We start from the raw sequence: 18,804 nt of genomic DNA, 5'->3' as shown, positions 1-18,804 counted from the left end.
CGTGATCGTAAGCAGCAACGTTGCAAGGGTTCAAATTTTCGCTACCGTAGGCCGGTCTTCGAATAGATTCCCCACTCCACACCCAATACAAAACATACAAACCCAAAATCATACGGAATACAAAATGGCGACGATGAACAGAGGTGTAGTGAAACGGGCAAATACAATTGAGGAAAATAAACAAGTATTGAGTGGATTGATAGGAAAAAATAAGGTGAGAATAAGTTTTACGTGGGGTCTTGTAAATTTAAATCAAATTATTGACAGATAATGCGCACTGAGTGTTATCAAATCTTGATCGTTTCGCTGCGTTTTTCAGTTCGTCGATCCCAACCAGGACGAATTGACCGAATTATTTACTAAATTGAACGTCAAAAATGCCAGGCAATTTGCCAGGTATGTGCAAAGCTATGAGTCTGCCGGGCACAGCAAAAAGGTTAGTCGATTTTCCCTCCAAACATTGAAAACACACAGCGTATCATAACCTCAAACTTATATCCCTGTTGGCATTGAGCTTACGAAATGTTCTCGCCTGCATCTGATATTTGTTGCAACTAGGCTGTTGGCGTTTTGAATGATCGTTTTCCCTCTTAGAGTAGCGGAAAATTGATCCAATTTTTTTTTGTTTGTTGTTTGTTTCTTTGGGACAAAAAATTTGGCGATGTTTGCAAATTTTTACGTTTTTCTTTGATGTTGTCTTACATTATTTGACTGTAGCCCTTGAAGATGTAACTATGTTTACGTTTTCTAACGTCATAACAATGGTGTTTAAGTCTACTTATATAATATTTTTGCGATCTGGTATCTCGTCAAATAAGATAAGGAGTCTGAAGCCTGCAACTCCTGGTTAGTTTATGTAATCCTTAATTATTTATTGGCTTATTTTAATTAGTCATTAGGTCGGTGACTTACCGGCAACTTACCTGTGTAACTTTTTGATCTGCGTTTACTTTTTGATCTGATTTGTTAGGTTTGTATTTGCATTCGCATGTATCTTATTGGTCTCACTTTTGAAAGAGTGTTTCACAAGCTACTGAGAATAACCCCTATGCTGTTGAATGAATTTCTAACAAGTCGATGCAACTTTTGCAGGTTACAGATCACATCTACGGACCCATTCCAGGTTTTCCTTCCGGTTCATGGTGGGGAATCAGAATGGATTGCTCAAGGGATCGAATACACGATCCATTCAGTGCAAATGTGCAATGTGGACCCGTGGGAGCAGTTTCAATCTGTACGTCTCGTACGCTGGAGGATGTGGACTTGGGCGATGCCTTCACTTTCACAGGCAAACCTTGTGCCGAGGAAAACCGACATCCAGCTCATGTCGTTGGCGATGGAAATCAGAACCAGGAAAACGAATGTTTGATATTGAGCTATAAGAACAAAGTCCCCGTTCGTGTTATCAGGAGCTGTAATCTTTCAAATGTATATTCACCAAAGACGGGATATCGATACGATGGCTTGTATTTAGTCGTCGACTACTGGATTGGAATTTCTCCAGACAACAAAACCAGGTGCTACAAATTCGCTTTCAGACGACTTAAATACCAGGATCCACCTCCCTGGGAGTTCCGAGCTGGCGGCCATAACATGCCACTACCGGTTATGAACCACGTACAACTCAATACAGACAACGCCAATAAAAACGTAACTTCCAAGTTTCGTAAACTGAGACTTAGAGGAAATGTAATTATGCTCAATTAGTAACTTACATTGATCATCGTTCAAATTTTTTATTACATCCTTTGTGTTCCAGATACGTACTCATGGTGCGGACAGATCTTGTGGCGCTTGCAGCCATGGAAATCTACCAGAAATTGATAAATCAGATTTAGAAGCAAGAGCGGGGAGAAGAGTCGTTAAAAATAAAGTACAGCTACAACCACTGGCCACTTCAAGTCCCCAGGAAACCATGCATACTATGGTGTTGGCTCCGTTTGGTACAAAAATGGTGGCTCCAGAGCATAAAAATGTTCATCTCAGTGCAATTGTGACACGACGGGTTTCTAAAAAGCAGCAAAACAATATTTTTAATAAAAAATTTGGGTTCGATGGTGTGACTAATATGGGGGGTGATTCGCACGTCAGAACCAACGAGATTAGAGAAGGAGAAGGAATCACGTCACTGGGTATGACGAGGCTACAGAATACGAATATATCGATTCGCACCGATCTCTATGATTCTTCTCATAACCTCAAAGATCGCGTGAAGAAGCACGGCTCTAATGTATCGCACAGTGGGATTTTCAAAGGGCGTGCAATTGGAATACCGAGAAGACAGCTTCACTTTGCAGGAGTGGATTCATCGCCTGGCGGTAGTAGACCAATTTGTAGCGTCAAAATGGAAAGGGTCACGTCGCTGCTCAGTCAGAAAGAACAAAATCCTAGAAACATTCACGAGGAGAGAACAACGAACCCGCTTAAAACTACTGAAACTAAATCTGTGTGCGCAAGTTCAAGCGAGAATGTTGATATGGAGAAGTGCTCGGAACAGAGAACCGAAATTAATGCTGCAGCAGTGCCTTTATCTTTCGAAAAATTCGAAGTCACACATAGCAGATCTGTTCAAAAAAATTACACGCGTGAAACTGAACCGGATTCAGAGACATTGAAGATCCTGCAAAATAGACACATGGACGAAACTGAACACACGTACGCTTCCGCGCCACTTGAGAATCGTCTTCAGTATGAACAAGGTGATGATGGAAATTCGTCAGACCTTACAATGGACGGCGTTAGTTCAGATGACGATAGTGAAATAATAGAAAAACAACCCTCACCCAGGATAGAAATCTCAGAGGATAGTGGAAGCGAGACGCCCGCGTCGATCGGTGATGCGGACGAGGTCTACAGTTACTGCCGATCACGTCGACGAAACAAAACACGCAATGAGAAAAATAAATCTCGTAAACAAAACGATTATTCTGTCCAAAAAGACTCCTACACTCCTCGGAGAACCACGGACCATATCTTTCTGTTTGGCGAATCACCGATACCTTCTGCGAAGGAAGCAGAACTAGATTCTTCTCCAATTCAAACACGTGAAAATTATGAAGAGTCTATCCCTGTGACAAAAGAGGCAGAAAACCCTGCACAGAGAGCAACTTCACCGGCTGACTTGGGACCATCGCATAGTTCAAGGGACTCTCTGGTCTCTCTGCCTTCTGATAGCCCTCCATTCAAAGGATTTGAATCTGCGTCGCAGGCTTTCAGTAGGATTCCAAATTTAATGAGTGAGGTAGCCATCCTGAATACAATGTCACCAGAAAGTTTACTCGAAATGATAACGGAAGAAAAAACCAGCTCCATGGGCAAAATGCTGATCAACAACGTAATTGGAATTCCAGCCATTTCTTCTTATTCCCCTTTTGAAAATTGGAATGTTCGCACTTCCTGTGAAACAGAAACTCCAGCATCCGCATCCAAGGATTCACAAGATTGTGTACAACCCGCAGAGTTTTTGACATGTGAAGATTCAACGTTGCATAGAACTATACCACAGGATGAATTTGGGCCACGAGCGATATCACCCATTATTGCTCGTAGTAAAAGTCTCAAAAATCTTTTTAGCATAACAACAAAATCTCCAGAGCAAGTGGGTGGGTCAGCAACGAGTCTTGCTTCGGCGAGTAAGGAAAAAGAAGAGCCTCAGAATATTTTGACGAGTAAGGTTAGCTCCGTCAGCAAAGTATCGGCAAGTCACAGCACACAGTCGAATTCATATTTGCGTAAATCCAGACCTCGATCATTGAAACTGTTCGAAAATAGTATGGAGCAAGAAGTCGTCGAGTTTGTACATATGGGCAATGAGCAAGAAAATGAGGAATTGGTGAATACGAACTGTGCCCCCAGAATGATTGCGAGTCCTGACGTTGACCCCAATTGTACCACGATTCTCCTTAGCACTGAAAGTCAAAGTGTTCAAGAAAATAGGGAAGCCGTCGATGACTGGGAAAATACGAATGTGATCCCGAGTCCGAGAGATGAAGTTGACCATTCATGCACTAGCGCAAAACAAATATCAGAAATAGGGGTATCAAACGTCGTCGACGATATCGGATCCCGATCAACACTAATTGAAAGCGTGTCACAAAAGAACCATAAAACAATCGATGAACTTCTCATCGACAAAACTGCCTTTAATGATTGTGTGGTCAACCGACAGAAGGTAATGCGTGTTATTACAAACAATGCAATGAATTCAGAATCGGAAAATGAAGTACCCACAGTCTCGCCAAGTACAAATCTGTCAACGGAAGGTGTAGTTAACTTTGTAACGCACCAAGCAGATCGAAAATCTGAAAAATCTAGCCATCACTTAGTTAAGGATAAGCCGTTGAAGAAAAAAAGGCTAGTGAAAGGCTCTGGGGTTTCCCGTCACTACAAACACGAGATAAAGAATTTAGTCATAGACATGAATATGAGTCCGAGATCAAAGCGAACGTCTCTGAGGCTACTGCAAGGTGGCGATTACCTACGTCGTAGAAGCTCTGCCGCAGTCGTTGAACGTTTGAGGAAACGATCAACCGATGATCCAGTCAAACATCCTACCAGTCCCAGCAAGCGACTAAAAAAGAGCGTCACAATGAAATCATCTCCCATTCCAATGGCCCAGAACACATCGTCCGTGAGAGAATTGCGTCTCAAGATGGGTCCTGGAAATCGTGGTTCATTGTCCAACAACAACAACAACAACATCAATGATAACAGAAATAATAATTCTATGAAACGCATCGGAAGGCCAGAAAAAATTACAACCAAGTTAAAAAAGCCTATGAAATTAGTGGTCGCAAAAACAAATCGTATGAATGGTCGGAGAGCTGGCGGAGAAATGCCAAAGATAATTCGTAAACGAGATTCAAGGGGGTTGACGAAACAAAGCGAAAAAGTTGTCGTTACTCGAAGTGGAAGGTATACTACTAAAAATATTTCGGTCAGCAGAATGGGACTCCGTAGAAAAAATCTACTCTCAGCAGAAACGTATGCCCGCAAGAAAATGCAACAAAAGGAGACAGTCAAACAGATCAAAAAGCAGAACCAAGCTTTATCCAACAGAAAGCCCAGAAACGACATCCCAGATAAAGGTAATTACAACGTCATGAAGAGTCCAGAGGCAAAGAAGAAACCCAGAATGGTCAGCGTAATGACCCAGTGTTCCTTACTCCCTGAAATGTCAAGATTCAGCCCACTCTGGGTCGGCGATAGTTCTCGGTCAGCAATAGTGGTCGGCAATAGTGGTACCGAATACGTTTGTAGCTCACAGAACTCCACTCGGGAACAAATGAAGAACGAAAGCATCGATGTGATAGAAATAAAATCTGAGGACAGCAACGACGATGTTGCCGCCTGGGAAGACGACGACGATGATGAACTGGGCGAAGACAGCGATGTTAGCGAAGAAATTCCAGTGAACACGAATGCCACCTGGAATCAAGCCTTTGGTAAATTTTCAAAACTTCGTCAAACGGAAGTCCCACAAATCAGTATTCCTCGAGGAAACAGTCACTCACCAATGACCAGCCTTCCGAAAATAGGTAGTAATTTTGGATTTGAGATGTACAAAGCAAACACTTCTGCTACTTTCGAAGATCAGACGTCTGGTGACTCGGTGCCAAAGAGAGGATTTATTCGGTACGTTGGTCAACGGAAACGATCGTCTTTTGTACCTGTGAAGCCAGTGGAGGTTAGCTCGAGAGTTGCACAATTGAAGTCTATCGGATTCAAGCCAATAAAACCGGGAGTATTTCCCTACGATGGAAAGGAAGACAAATGGTCATATGAAACACAAAGTAGCAGCGACAGTCCTAAAATAATCTACTCGAATGCAGTGGTCAAGCGAAGCGTACACGAAGAGTATGATAAATACACCAGCGAGGAGACGAACGTTGTTCAGTACATGGACAGTGAATTGTCCTTCGAAGATATTGAAAATGAGGATCTAATATTTGGCAAGCACGAAAATGTGGAATCGAGCAGCTTGATTGTAGAGCAGATGGGGTTTGTCAAGTCCGATGTCGACGAAGAAAGCGATGCAAATTCTGAACTTCAAGAAAGTTATAGGGATGAAGCAAAACACAAATGTGAAGATGAAAGAAAAGAGAGTGACAAAGAATGGCAATCGCAGCTTGACGACGACAGTTCAAGTTCGGGAGATTCTAAGAAGGCTGTCGTTGAATCTGATGGAGAGTTGCCGTGGCATGGATGGAGGAAAATAGTATCGAACAAAAAAACTTATTTTGTGGGGTGGTAAGTATTGCAAATACATCAGCACTTTTGACCAGGTACAAAACTCAGCTAAACCGTTGCAAGGTTCGCTACAAACGATGAGTTCGGTCCAGGAACCGAAGAATCTTTTGGCTTTGGCGCATCATCTTTCAACTTTGTCGCCATGATCGGCGTCCTTTTTTCTCTTTGCGTTGTCGTAATTCATAGAGAGACGATTGTTTGCAAAACAATTGAAGCGTGCAAAAACCGTGGCCTTTCCTAAACAAAGAATATCTATAATTTTTAGTTTCAGTAAAGATATTTCTCTTATAAGGTTTTAAAGTAATCCTGAATTATTTTGTTAAATTGTATATACCCATACAATACATACACCTATAACTTTTTTTTCTACGATAATTTACCTATTGTTTACATTTTTAATATTAATCTGGTTTTCCATAATGAAGGAATATTTATTCCTTGAACAACTTAACCCACTCGCTGGTTGTAGGTACGGGTAAATTATTAGTTTTTAATCTTGAGTTTTGTCATCGATCATTCTTATTAAAAAATTCAGCTCGATCGCAGATGCAATCACGCTTTACTAACAACTGAACTTCCTCTCAGATTGCACAGGTGCCAATCTGTGTCTTGCAGAAAAATCTTCAACGATTTTTCATTATCAAGTTGGCCACCCACTTTTATCGAACATTTGAAGTGTTCGAGAACAATTTAGTATTTAAAAAGCTAAAAGAAATAAGCCAAGTCTCACCAATTGTCGGAGAAAATGTACATAGAATAAAGCCGACGATTGATGTAAAAAAAAACGTACGTGTTATGAGAAGAAAAGAGAAAAAGATATGTATAGAAATATTCTTGTAATTTAGTACACGCTACAAGCAGAAAATAAAATTCAACTAGATTAGAAGAAGTTATACAGGACACCGTTCTGTATTTCTGCTATATAACAGAGATATTGCATTACAAGTGTTTGTAATAAAAATTATATGTTATTTTGTTAACGAATCATTGTGTTTATATATGAATAATTAAGAGTTTTAGAAATAAGAGTGTAAAATTTATAGTGGGTTGCTAGTTGACGTACTCTCGTCCTTTTTTTTCTCACTATTTTTTTTTCTATTAGCTATGAGATAGCTAATTTCTTTTTTTGTGAGGCTTGTTGTACGTTCATCAGTCATTAACGGTATGGATAAATTTTATTAAATCTATTGAATTTATGGCCAACTAACAATATGATTTTCCGCAAGTGATATATAATTATATACAAACGCCTAGAGTTTTAGGATAAGAGTTTAAGTAGAATAGAGAAAACGAACTTATCCAGATGCTCGATTAACTAGGAAGAGCATGAAGACTGATGCGTAGGCTCGTGTTCGGAGCCAAAAAAAAAAAAAACAGAAAAAAACAACAAATTACTTTTCAAATTTTACATCGTTTAACGATCCAATTCGTGGATACATAAACTCCGCAATTATCTTATCCCTCGAAACATATTTCTAAGCATCGAATTCGTATCGGTTATATCTGAACTTGTGCGACAAAAAAAAAAAAGCCCCAAGAACTTCCGAGTACAGATTTGAAGCAATTGAAAATTGTTTGATTGTTCCGTTATGATTTTGTTCTCCAAACTAGATCGGCGAAGCTCACTGTGCAGCGACGCTATCTTCTGTATTCAAAAAGATAATAATCCAGCTAAGTAAATCTTATGAGATACAGACGTATGTATACCTATCTAATTATTTTTCATACTTAGAATATTTTTATACGCAGGGACAGGTATGTTGACCGCTTAAAATTTGTAAATTCGAAATTGTCATTTTATGTTCTACTAAGTTTTTTTTTCAACTTTCAAAACTGGAAATAAACATTACATGTTATCAAAGAAGAAATAGAGACCATATTCGTATTTTATTTTTAGCTCCCAATTTTCGACCGAGTCACATGCGGTCGAAGGACAGAAAAAACAACCAACGGGGTGTAACAGCATCGCGTTTACAAGTTTAATCTTTATTGCAATAATACTGTACACAATAACATAAATTTTCATTAATAATGAACAATAATATATTATTTAATACATTTGTCCTTTTTTTTTTTTTTTTGCTGTTTTTTTAGTTTGGTTTTTATATTGGTCAAAAATTAAGTAGATATATCCATAATCGTAATTAAATTTTGCGTATATTATAACATATTCACAGTAAATTGTTTTTATTTTTATTTTCTTTTCATTTTTGTTTCCTTTCCTTTCGTTTTTCGACTATAGGTACTTATTTATTCTTTTGTCACGTTGGATCCGCGTAAGCCGTTATCAATTATCAATCTACAATTGAGTATCTATAATTTATGCATCGTCGTGTTCATGTCTCTTATTTTGTCCTATGCAGACCGATAACTGGTTTCGAATGGAAATCATTATTCCCAAGTTACGTTTGTTCGACGGCCCGCAAAACATGTTATCCCATCGCGAGTCAAACGCGTCGTAAAATGACGATCGTCATCGCGACCGGATGTGGCATACCTGTTCGATGCATCAACAATTATTTTATTCGTGGAGAAAACTTAAAGCAACAAATTCAATCAATAGAAAACGATTCAACAGTTCGTATAACGCATAAAATTATAATCACTTATCGGTAATCGTCATCGCGGGACAAACTTGATGATTATTTTTTTTCCTTACATTGCTCTATTTCTCCATTTTGAAACAGCTTCTAAATTGAGCTTCTTTGTTTTCAGTTTATCTTTTTTGCTATAAACTACATCGTTTCACGATGCATACCAAAATATTTCGGCACACCAAACGGAATTCTGAAGATTTGAGCTACCGCTTTTAATTTCAATATGATACGACGGACGTAAACGTAAGATTTTGAGGGTCGAGAAAAAATATGATTCATTTTGTTTGTACATTCGATTTAGCCGTATGTTACAGATAAAATACCGTGCGAAATATTATTGGGAATCGGGAGAGGAAAAGCTTTGCGAACGATAAAGAAAATATTGTAAAGCGATGAAATAATTTTTGAGAATCCCTACACTATGGGGCGTTCGGGGTTGGAGGATTCCCTCCGCCTGCAGAATTTACATTTGCGGTTTATTTACACCAGGTGTGTCTTTATCGCGTAACCATTTCGTAGGTAAGATTAATATTATCATAGTTTATACGTATTTAAGAACGCCATTACCTATAGGTAGCATAGCCGAGGTAACACGTGAGAAACGATGAACATCGCGGTCCCTTTTTTCTCTCTTGTTCATCCGTCAAAATATCGTTCCAAAGTTATATCCATCTTGGAATCCTTCGCGTCACCCTCGTTACTTTTAGTCGTAAGGTACGTATCAACGATCTTAGCTATTTTAATTTAAATAATGGACGTAATTTTTAAATATTTTGGCGCGAAACAACTGTTCAAAGCAGGGCAATGAACTCTCGAAAACTGGAGTATTTAAAATTCTCACATAAAGCTCGAATATGCTGAGGAAAAAAACAGAATTTTTCACCGTATAACGAGATAGTAGAAAGCAAAAATTTTATACTATTGTTTTAAACCTAGGTATCTCAAGTAATATCTATTTAAGTGCATGGGCATTATTAAAATAAATATTTTTCTATTTTATTATTCTTAAATATAGCATATTATTTCATTTCATCAGTTGTGTGGAACTATGATTTATAGTCAAGTATAGTATGCCCTACCCCTTGGAGAGGTTGCAAATATATTTATCTTTTTCTTGTTCTCACTCAGAAATTTCACAGAATCTTCAGACTCTCTACGTGTTTCTCTGAATCTCTCATCTGATTTTTCTCTTTTCCTCACTCAACTTTATTCAATATTTTAATATTAATAACTAGAAACAATAAAACGGAGAAGCCGCGTCTTGAATAATTATTTGTTCAAAAAATCATACGGTTACTAACCCTCCGTACAACACCGGTATCAAGAAAAAAGAATGACAGAACAAGAATTGTACTTTGACGTTAAATTTGTAACTTTCTTTCCGTTAACGAAGTACTCTGCTTTAAATTAACTAACTATAGATATATGAATAGAAATTATCTTGTTATCAGGGTGACTTTTTGGACCTGATATCATTTTGAAAAAATAATCATAAGCCAAACTACGAGTTCGGAGTAAAAATAAACTTTACCGTATCAAAACTTAATATTTCAGAGATTTTCATTTAGCTCTGTAGAACTGAAAGTTTAGGAGGCGGAACACGGAATCTGTACATCTAATAGGAGTTTATGCCATTTCTAAAATTTGAAAATGATCAGATACCCAAGTGCCTCAAATTGAACAAATTTTGCTCAAGAAAATTCATTAAACTTTTCGATTCGGAGTCTCTTACCTTCTTCAAGATGAAAGTTTACTGAAACTCATCGTCGCTGCTGAGCAACATAGTTTTCTCGTTATAATTTTGAGAAATTGTAGCAACTCGTTGATTAGAAGTGTTTCGTCGTTGAGGTGGTGGGACGGGCATGTTCTGGGGATCATCGGGGTCGTAACTGGAAACTCGCATTCCTCGTTGCCCTTTACTTCCTCCTAATAATATTAAAAATAGGAAAAAGAAACATGATGTCTGATAGGGAATGCTGTTCTCTTAATTTTTAAGAACACATGATAATTCATGAATTTACATAAAAATCAACCTTTGCCATGTTATTGATAACTTAGTAAATGTCTTTTGGGTGTGATGAGATGACGATGTAAAATTTACACCTCGTATCAGTTTGAATGAAATGAGGTAAGCACCGAATGTACCATGCGCAAACTCAATATGCATGCATAAACAAATATTGATATTGCAATTAGCTATTTTCATAGCAACAGGCAATTATGATAAATTTTGGATAACGATCATACGTCGTATAATACAAATAAGTCGTTTATTCATTTTTCTTCTTTTATTATTGAGGTAGTATTAAGTATTTAGAAGAAACATAAATCAATACGTACAAAAAATTAGGGAGATATACAAGCAAATGTTAATAGGTCAACCTCACTTTGTTAAGTCCATTGGTTATCTCTACAACCAGATTGATTATAAACAATTAAACCGTATATTTACAACGCAATTAAAGATTGGAATTTCTCAAAAAAAATTTGCACAACTCCGATGGCATTTCAACAGTTTTTCAGTTCCGTAAGTACTAACAAAAATATGAGTACTTCTGTCAAAATTTGGATAGTAAAAAACTGAGGTTATGAAATTTCATGAATGTAACTGGTATTAGGTCAAAAGAGACTAGTGAACCGATACAGTCAACACCATTTACGAATTCCCAAAATCATGTGTATTCTATTAAGCATCCTATTGGAAACATGTCCAATGTAAGAATAAGCGCATACGAAAGTGCAGCTGAGCTCAAATACCATAGCAATTCAATTTATTATAGCCTAATATAAACGATTGAATAATTTGCGTCAAAAAGATTACACGTTATTGGTATACTGTTCAACACACTTTGTTTCTGCTATGGATATTATAATTTTATCTCGAGTCCAAATTTTTTTCACACGTTATTTATAACAATCTACTTTTCTCAATGTGTCATTGTGAGCTGCATTATCGAAAGCAAAATCAAATCAATGAAATCGGCTACAGTGGTAAGTCTTACGCTGGGTGAAAACTAGAGAATTATCGTATTTTAGCACGCAGGTAGACGTGATTAACTTCGGAACAAAAACTGAAAAATTAAAAAGAAAACTAATAAGCAGTACAAGTACTTTACTCAAAGAGTCTTTTCGAGCTTGCGATGTCCAACGTAACCTTTTATTGTACCGCGTAACTAAACAGGGGATATACCTAAATGCGCGAAGAAGAACTATTTCTTTGTTCTCCTTAAGTTTTTCTTTCTTAATGTTAACTGATAAATTCTTAATTGAGAGGGTGTTATAATCTCAGGTGACATCCTAAAATTATTTTTGCCACATCCTAATCCTTGACCCGTGGTATTAATAATGAATCTAGATTAACGCTAATTCATAATCAATTAATTAATATGTATCATGCATGTTGCAGAATAATGCTATGCACATGCTGCTGCCGATAAAATGCAAATTCTTTCTCGGACTACATTATTATTATTACTATCACTATTATTATTATTTTATTCGTCAATTTTTTGTAGTAAAATTTCCTTTAGATGTAGTTTGATCGAATCATTTGACCCGAAACGATTTTACAGTTATGGAAAATCAGATTTGCTACAGAACAGAAAGTAGCAACGGCATTAATACTCATACAATTTCCAATACTTTACTTGAAAAGCAAACAACGTATTTTGTTTTATCTCGAAATTAAAAAATACAGATGACACGGTAGCGTCACATGCTCACAGCTTTTCGTACGGCAAGTTGGTAATAACGTCTGAAAAGCAAAGAAAACGTCTTCAAATAACGTTTTTTACTCTGGGGTTAGGTCAACCAGATGCGCTCGTGGCTTTAACTTTTGAAAATTTGGTGAATTATCGTCATCGCAATTTAAATTGAAAATCCCAAGCTTTCAACCCAAAGTTCTTGTTTCTCTTTCTCGCTGAACAAATAAATTTATTTACATGCAGGAGGTGAGCTTTGGTTACGACGACAGAAAAATATTGCAAACCCCTATAACTTAACGAATGTACACAAGTGTAGAGTATATAAATTTATTTACAAAAGCCAAAGCCAGCAAGCAGTAATATAATTAAAATAAATAAAAAGATCTCTATGAGTCATCAAAAATTACAATCAGGAATTTGAAGTTTCTATTTCGTTACCAAATTTCATGACTTTTTGGGCACAGATGATCGCAATAATATAACATGCTAGGTTAATCGAATAAAATTGTCAATCAGGAACTGGCTTATCGAAAGACATCTAATTCATCGACTACTCGTGCTCCGGTCATGTTTCGATAACAATCAGAGCATTAGCAACAAGGATATAATTTCAGGCAATTGAAAAAAAAAAAGGAATTCTCTTATCATTGTAAGAATTTAGATGCAAAGTTTGTAGAATTAAAATATTCGAATATCATCCAAACTTACCGGAGCTGTACTGCGTATACTGCTGATATTGCGGATGGAAATTGTGTATCGCGTCCGTCATTATGTCCTTGGGGTTCATAGTTTCCTGAAAAATCGAGGATCGCCATTTGCTCTTAGTTTGAACTTTTGAAGATATTCTCAAAACTCACTTTCAAACTGCTGCTGATACTTTGCATGGTAACGCTGCGTCCTCTGGAATCTGTAACGCATCCTGCAGAGTAGACTTGATACGGGAATGCGTAGCGCAGCGCAATTGCAGCAAACAGCATCTCGATACAGATTATGAAGTTCTGATATCCAGCAGACACGGTACCGGCACTCGTGGACTGCCCAAGGCTGTTAATGACGGGTGAAATGACGCTAGCCTTCTCGAGGACAGCCAGAAGTACTCCTGATGAATTAGAGAATAATTAACACCTCCGATCAGAGTATAGAGCAAGAATAATCAGCTAAGACGAGATATTACCTTGCCAGAATGACAAGAAGATGACGCTTTTGACGGTGCAGAATTTGAGTACCGGTTCGAACGGAGTGAGCAATTCTCTCGTTGCAAAATAGAAAAGGAATAATCCATATAATGCAAGAGATACACTGATGTTATATATGATGGTGATGTAAATGTATCCACCGTCAGGAGACCAATCTCCATCTCGATAATGGCCGAAAGCTTGTAAAAATATTATAATAAAAGCCATGACAGGTTTGACGAGGCAAAACTGCAGCGTAGCCTGTTTACAGAAGCGTAGAAAACCAATGGTGTATGTTTTTCCGACGAGACAGCATGTTCCATAGAGACAATTCGATCGGATGGGTTTGCCTCTTATTTCTGACATGATGTTTCCCTCTCCACCCAAGTACTCGTAGCACAAGGATAAAAAGTTGTATATTACGAATGCTTCGTAACAATCACGGACAGTGAAAAAGTATACGTAATAACTTTCGCTGTTAAAAAATAACAGCGATATCCAGGAATACGTTGCGTATATTGGTACTATGAATAAAATCCTTACTATCCATCTCTGCTCTGTGGGATTTGTGTACCATCGCAAGTGTTGGTAAATCTGAAAAAGAGAATAACATTGTAATTTTAAAACAGGAAGTTTTATAAAAAAGAAAATAACATTTCAATGTTGAAACAGGAAGTTTTATGAAAAAAAGAATAACATTTTAATTTCAAAACAGGAAGTTTTGTGATTCGGTTATGTGATCCGATGAAGATTTGTCATAAATCTAGGACTATGGGGCTGGATTTACATAATTGTAGCTATGCAGAGCCTAGTGTGGTATTAATACACAAGGAGAACCAGATTATTGAAAGTCTTAGATGAGCCCGACTTTTTATATAAAGCTATTCCACGTGTTACTTTCACTGCTTGACCTTATTCACACAGGCTCTACCAGCTGGGATATTTACTTGATATACGAATTTTTTTTTTACGTAACAGTCATTTGAAAAGAGGTATAGTTTACATCAGTTCAATTATCTCGGTAAACTTGAAATTTGAAATTGTATAACAATAAAAATGCAAAACTCTAAATTTGAATCAGTATTTGAGTTGCATAATTATTCTATGGCTGTGAAAATGATTTTGTAAAACTCACCTGTTGGCATGTTAGGAACAAGGCTGCCCAGACAAAAACCCCAGCAATACCTTGTGCGGCTCTAGTTTGTAAAAAAATTGGAGTCACCGATGAGTTCGCATCATTATTTGCCACTGCAACTCTTGTAATTGTCGCATTAACTGCCCCTGCTACGGTGGATGCCATTGTCGACGATGCTCTTTCTAGGACTCCAGGAGTAGACATTTCGTTACCCTGCAAAACGCAAACAAAAATAATGATGAGATTTTCGTTTACTCATAACAGTTTCACAGAATAATTTCAATTGAGACATGTCATCAGATGGGCACCGTTCGTTCAAACTATATATAATAATTTAGAATCGTAGTCCCTACATGGGTAAGTCTACCGACATCAGCCAAATATTCGGTTCACGTTGAATGGGTTTAGTACTCGTGTGTGGATAAAAAAAAAAAAAACTGACTAACCAGTTATTTTTGGACAAGAATCATATCCAAATATTGTCTAGATTTGAACGATCATTGTCTGAGAACATGTTGGATCATGTGATAATATTGAACAAATTGAGTGCCTATACATATACATATATGTGCTGCAAAAAAATAGATTTTGTAAATACTAATCGCGAAACAGATGGTTCCAGTTATCACATGATCTATTGATGTTTTTCAAGACTAGCAAGAGAGTTGAGCAGCCGAGTTTTTTTTGCGGTCGAGTGTGGGAATGGAGTGATCAAGGTTATGCGATTTGCGAAAGGACATATAAGTAACCTATTGTAAAATTACGAAATGGAAAGACCTCGCGGTCGCGGTTCTTTAACTCAATTATATCAAGCGTCATAGGAGAAAAGATTACGCGAATTGAAATGGCAGAAATAAGACATGAAAGGACAAAGGTAAATACTTAAATATGAGCAGGAACGAAAGTTTGCATTATCAACAAATACACCACCATAGGGTAGGCATGATATCGCGACCCCGTAAGATAAAAATCAATATCAATAATAACAACAGTGCCAATTGGCGTCAACTTCGTGAAGCTGATATTTTGTTTACACCTTTTCACCGTTACCTACATCTACACAAAGCAACTAGGTACGCGTGAATCCATGCGTAAATATTCAATCCAACTTTGCTCCGAATCGGAAAGCAAAGATAACGTAAGCTCCGTTTCTGGACATCGAATAATTCCATGATTACAGATAATGGTCGTACGTACGTCACCTCTAAATTTCTTGGAAATCAGCCAAGGAGGCTCGTTAGCAGATTGTCCGCCTTTTTGTCAGCCTGCTCGTAGTCCGAACTCTTGGAGTTCACAGTTGAGCGAAAGAGCCAAGTCGCTATGGGATTGATGGGAAAATATTTTTCCAAACACTTAATTTTAACCACCTATAATTCGTTCACTTTTGATCACCGATCCACAGGTTTATTCGACATGATTACGAGGTGCGTTGTATTTTCTTTGCGGGAACTTTACACTTGACGCGTTTTTTTTCGCGAAACTGGTCAACTCCTCCTTTTACGTGAACACCAAAAGGAATTTAGCAGCAAAACTCGTATGTCAAACTCAACTTTGATCGGGTGCCTATCCGGATTCTTCGTATGCCATCTCCTTCTCTTTTCCACTTTGCTAGGCCACAACCATACGCTGCTCGCTTCTCGTTTCGTACAATATGACCTCGATGCTCACGCGCCTGCGTGTTCCACGGGGGATAATAAAAATGAAGGACATTGCTTTCTTCTCCGCGATGATCGCAAGGAGATGACGCTTGTCACTCGAATTTCAGCGGATGGGTTCAAAGGAGCCTTTTGGGGCTTCTTCGGGCGTTCTGATAAATTTAGAACTAATGCAAACGGAGGCAAATGACAATTATATATTTGTTTACGTTACCTGGGAAAATTACGATTTCACAGCGCAGACGCCTCGATTTTAATCACGGTCATGTGTTCCAATAGATCTGATAAGGCTTTGCCCGATCACGTTGTGATTTTCTGTCTCTTCTATCATCCAAATATTGCAGTTGATGTAGAATCAGGATTCAGGAAACTGCATGGAACAGCGTAATCATTTTTACGGAGACATTTCTAAAAGTTCGATGAGCTAGCTCTGAAGATTGTTGAATAAGAATCGAGCCGGATTTCAAATTTATAGAGAAATCGTATGACTTCTCCAAACAAGATTCTATTACGAGCTGTAGATAGATTAATTAAAATTTGAATTGAAACATTTGATCCCAGACGCGCCGTCTGCTAATGACAGTGATTTAAAAATGGCGCTCGTCAACATCGAAGACAGTGATACTTGGTAAATATTTATCGGTGATTGTTCAATTGAAATCCCTGTCGAGTGCATTGGCACGCGATGTTTCTCCGAAACCGTCTTATTCACTATCAATATTGAGCCAACCGAGAGTAGGAATGATAAATTGCCTGAAACATAATTCGAAGCATGCGGAGGTTGAAGGTTATCTATCGAACGTTTGACAGTTCGTTGATGTGAATTATTGGAGATATTTTTTTTTCAACAATATGTGGGCACATCTCTATGGCTTTATTGTTTAATAGAATCAGCGAAATCAAGAAAAAGATTGATCGACAGTAGACGACTTTATTAATGAATTCAATTCACTTTGCAGGCTTACGGAACATGAGTCGTGCGAGAAGTTATTCCGTGAGATCATGGAGCAGCTGACGTTACGAAATAGAGAATCAAAAACATCGCAAAACTATGCATCTTTATCTGCACATATTCGACTACGCATGAAGCAGTATAGCGGAGAAGTTGAACAACTGAAAGATAAACTCAACGAGGACGCAAGCTTGCGAACGATGTATCCTTAATTTGTATGAATCGCTTCTCTCACAGTTCCTACAAATTGTTTCTTCCATTTAATTACATGAGAAGACCTATCCTGCATGGGACAGTACATTCTCTTGTAACACCTCAATCCTTAGCTGTCTAAAAATATAGAACTGCAGAAGAAGCTGAGCGAAGATCACGTCAAATAGAACAATTACAGAGCAAAGAGGTACAGCTACAGCAAACTTATAATAGCAGAGGCAACAGCACCGCTGCCAATCGAGCGAGACTTTTACAGCCAAATACCTCGGCATTTGCAGATATGGGAACAACAAGCTGGGGCATAGATGACGACGACGACGACGATCAACCGATCGACATTCAGGTCTCTATTGAAGATTTGAAAGCTCAAAAGCTTCGTCTTTTGCAGGGTGAGTATGTTTGCATTCTTTTCTACGATAGCATTTTTTGCTGGACGGTGACAGAACTGGATTGTGTTCTCTGTACAGAACAAGATGAGGGTTTAGAAGCATTGTCTAAGGTGATTTCACGTCAGAAGGAGATCGCCATTAGCATCAATAACGAGGTTGATCATCAAAATGGTAAGAATCCCTAGTAATTTCAAATTCGCTGTTCCAAAATAATACAAGTTTGCATACCTGATATTCTTCAGATATAATTGACGACCTGGCCGATCATATGGAGAGAACTGACCAACGGTTGATTTCCGAAACACGGCAGGTTGGTTTGATAGGCAGAAAAGACCGAACTTGCGGTTACTGGGTAGTTATCTTGATACTTTTTCTAACCATCGTAATTATTCCTTTCGTTTAAAAATACGTACACTTGCATACCCTTGTCAATAACTAATCGATAAGCAATGCCAGCATATTCAAAAAATGATTATACCGATCGAGCCACATTCAATTGATTTCTGGTTCGTACAGAAATGCCAACAATTATTTACGAGATAGACTAGCATACTCCGATGACTGGATCGGTAACAAAGCCCTATTTGTATTAATTTTGCGACCAGCTAGAAATTCCTTTTCCATTTCTGCTTCTCGCGATCGCTTTATTCTTTGTAAATAAACGGTCTTGGCTGTGATCGTAGATCATATTTGTTCCAAACGCAAAGACAAACGTACCAAGACCATTGAAGGGAT

General features: G+C 37.9%; 3 protein-coding genes across 12 annotated transcripts; 2 read left to right on the top strand and 1 right to left on the bottom strand.

The window, feature by feature from the left end:
* Positions 1-64: 64 nt before the first annotated feature.
* LOC105692215 lies at positions 65-8,121 on the top strand. Its single transcript, XM_012411674.3, has 4 exons — positions 65-214; positions 320-436; positions 1,093-1,689; positions 1,760-8,121. Exons 1-4 carry the CDS (start codon positions 125-127, stop codon positions 6,251-6,253), a joined length of 5,298 nt encoding a protein of 1,765 aa, XP_012267097.2. The 5' UTR covers positions 65-124; the 3' UTR covers positions 6,254-8,121.
* Positions 6,312-16,749, bottom strand: LOC105685381 (transmembrane protein 184B). 8 transcript variants are annotated; one of them, XM_048658011.1, is made up of 7 exons: positions 16,058-16,667; positions 14,861-15,073; positions 13,725-14,319; positions 13,408-13,649; positions 13,259-13,343; positions 10,579-10,772; positions 6,312-6,486 (listed from the first exon to the last, which is right to left on the bottom strand). In XM_048658011.1, the coding sequence occupies exons 2-6, from the start codon at positions 15,062-15,064 to the stop codon at positions 10,597-10,599; spliced, it is 1,302 nt and encodes a 433-aa protein (XP_048513968.1). In that variant the 5' UTR covers positions 15,065-15,073; positions 16,058-16,667; the 3' UTR covers positions 6,312-6,486; positions 10,579-10,596. The 8 variants fall into 8 exon arrangements, with proteins under 8 accessions (XP_048513968.1, XP_048513970.1, XP_012254876.2 ...); XM_048658013.1 differs by lacking the exons at positions 6,312-6,486; positions 16,058-16,667 and adding an exon at positions 16,730-16,749 and having other exon boundaries at positions 8,905-10,772; XM_012399453.3 differs by lacking the exon at positions 6,312-6,486 and having other exon boundaries at positions 8,905-10,772.
* Positions 15,580-18,803, top strand: LOC105685915 (syntaxin-8). 3 transcript variants are annotated; one of them, XM_048658022.1, is made up of 5 exons: positions 15,580-15,734; positions 17,475-17,669; positions 17,810-18,069; positions 18,148-18,240; positions 18,312-18,803. In XM_048658022.1, exons 1-5 carry the CDS (start codon positions 15,721-15,723, stop codon positions 18,470-18,472), a joined length of 723 nt encoding a protein of 240 aa, XP_048513979.1. In that variant the 5' UTR covers positions 15,580-15,720; the 3' UTR covers positions 18,473-18,803. The 3 variants fall into 3 exon arrangements, with proteins under 3 accessions (XP_048513979.1, XP_048513978.1, XP_012255859.1); XM_048658021.1 differs by lacking the exon at positions 15,580-15,734 and adding an exon at positions 16,766-16,899; XM_012400436.3 differs by lacking the exon at positions 15,580-15,734 and adding an exon at positions 16,913-17,143.
* The last annotated feature ends 1 nt before the right edge of the window (position 18,804 follows it).

The sequence above is a fragment of the Athalia rosae genome, chromosome 7 (genome assembly GCF_917208135.1).
Source record: "Athalia rosae chromosome 7, iyAthRosa1.1, whole genome shotgun sequence".
Lineage (NCBI taxonomy): Eukaryota > Metazoa > Arthropoda > Insecta > Hymenoptera > Athaliidae > Athalia > Athalia rosae.
This window is presented reverse-complemented; position numbering and strand designations above follow the sequence as displayed.

Coding starts and splice junctions, on each gene's coding strand:
- LOC105692215 (XM_012411674.3), top strand. CDS start 125: ATGGCGACGATGAACAGAGGTGTAGTGAAACGGGCAAATACAATTGAG. Junction 215..319: donor GATTGATAGGAAAAAATAAG/GTGAGAATAAGT, acceptor TGCGTTTTTCAG/TTCGTCGATCCCAACCAGGA. Junction 1,690..1,759: donor AACTGAGACTTAGAGGAAAT/GTAATTATGCTC, acceptor TTTGTGTTCCAG/ATACGTACTCATGGTGCGGA.
- LOC105685381 (XM_048658013.1), bottom strand. CDS start 15,064: ATGTCTACTCCTGGAGTCCTAGAAAGAGCATCGTCGACAATGGCATCC. Junction 14,320..14,860: donor TGTTCCTAACATGCCAACAG/GTGAGTTTTACA, acceptor TCTCTTTTTCAG/ATTTACCAACACTTGCGATG. Junction 10,773..13,258: donor GTATACGCAGTACAGCTCCG/GTAAGTTTGGAT, acceptor TAATATTATTAG/GAGGAAGTAAAGGGCAACGA.
- LOC105685915 (XM_048658021.1), top strand. CDS start 16,781: ATGTGTTCCAATAGATCTGATAAGGCTTTGCCCGATCACGTTGTGATT. Junction 18,070..18,147: donor AAAGCTTCGTCTTTTGCAGG/GTGAGTATGTTT, acceptor TTCTCTGTACAG/AACAAGATGAGGGTTTAGAA. Junction 18,241..18,311: donor CGAGGTTGATCATCAAAATG/GTAAGAATCCCT, acceptor GATATTCTTCAG/ATATAATTGACGACCTGGCC.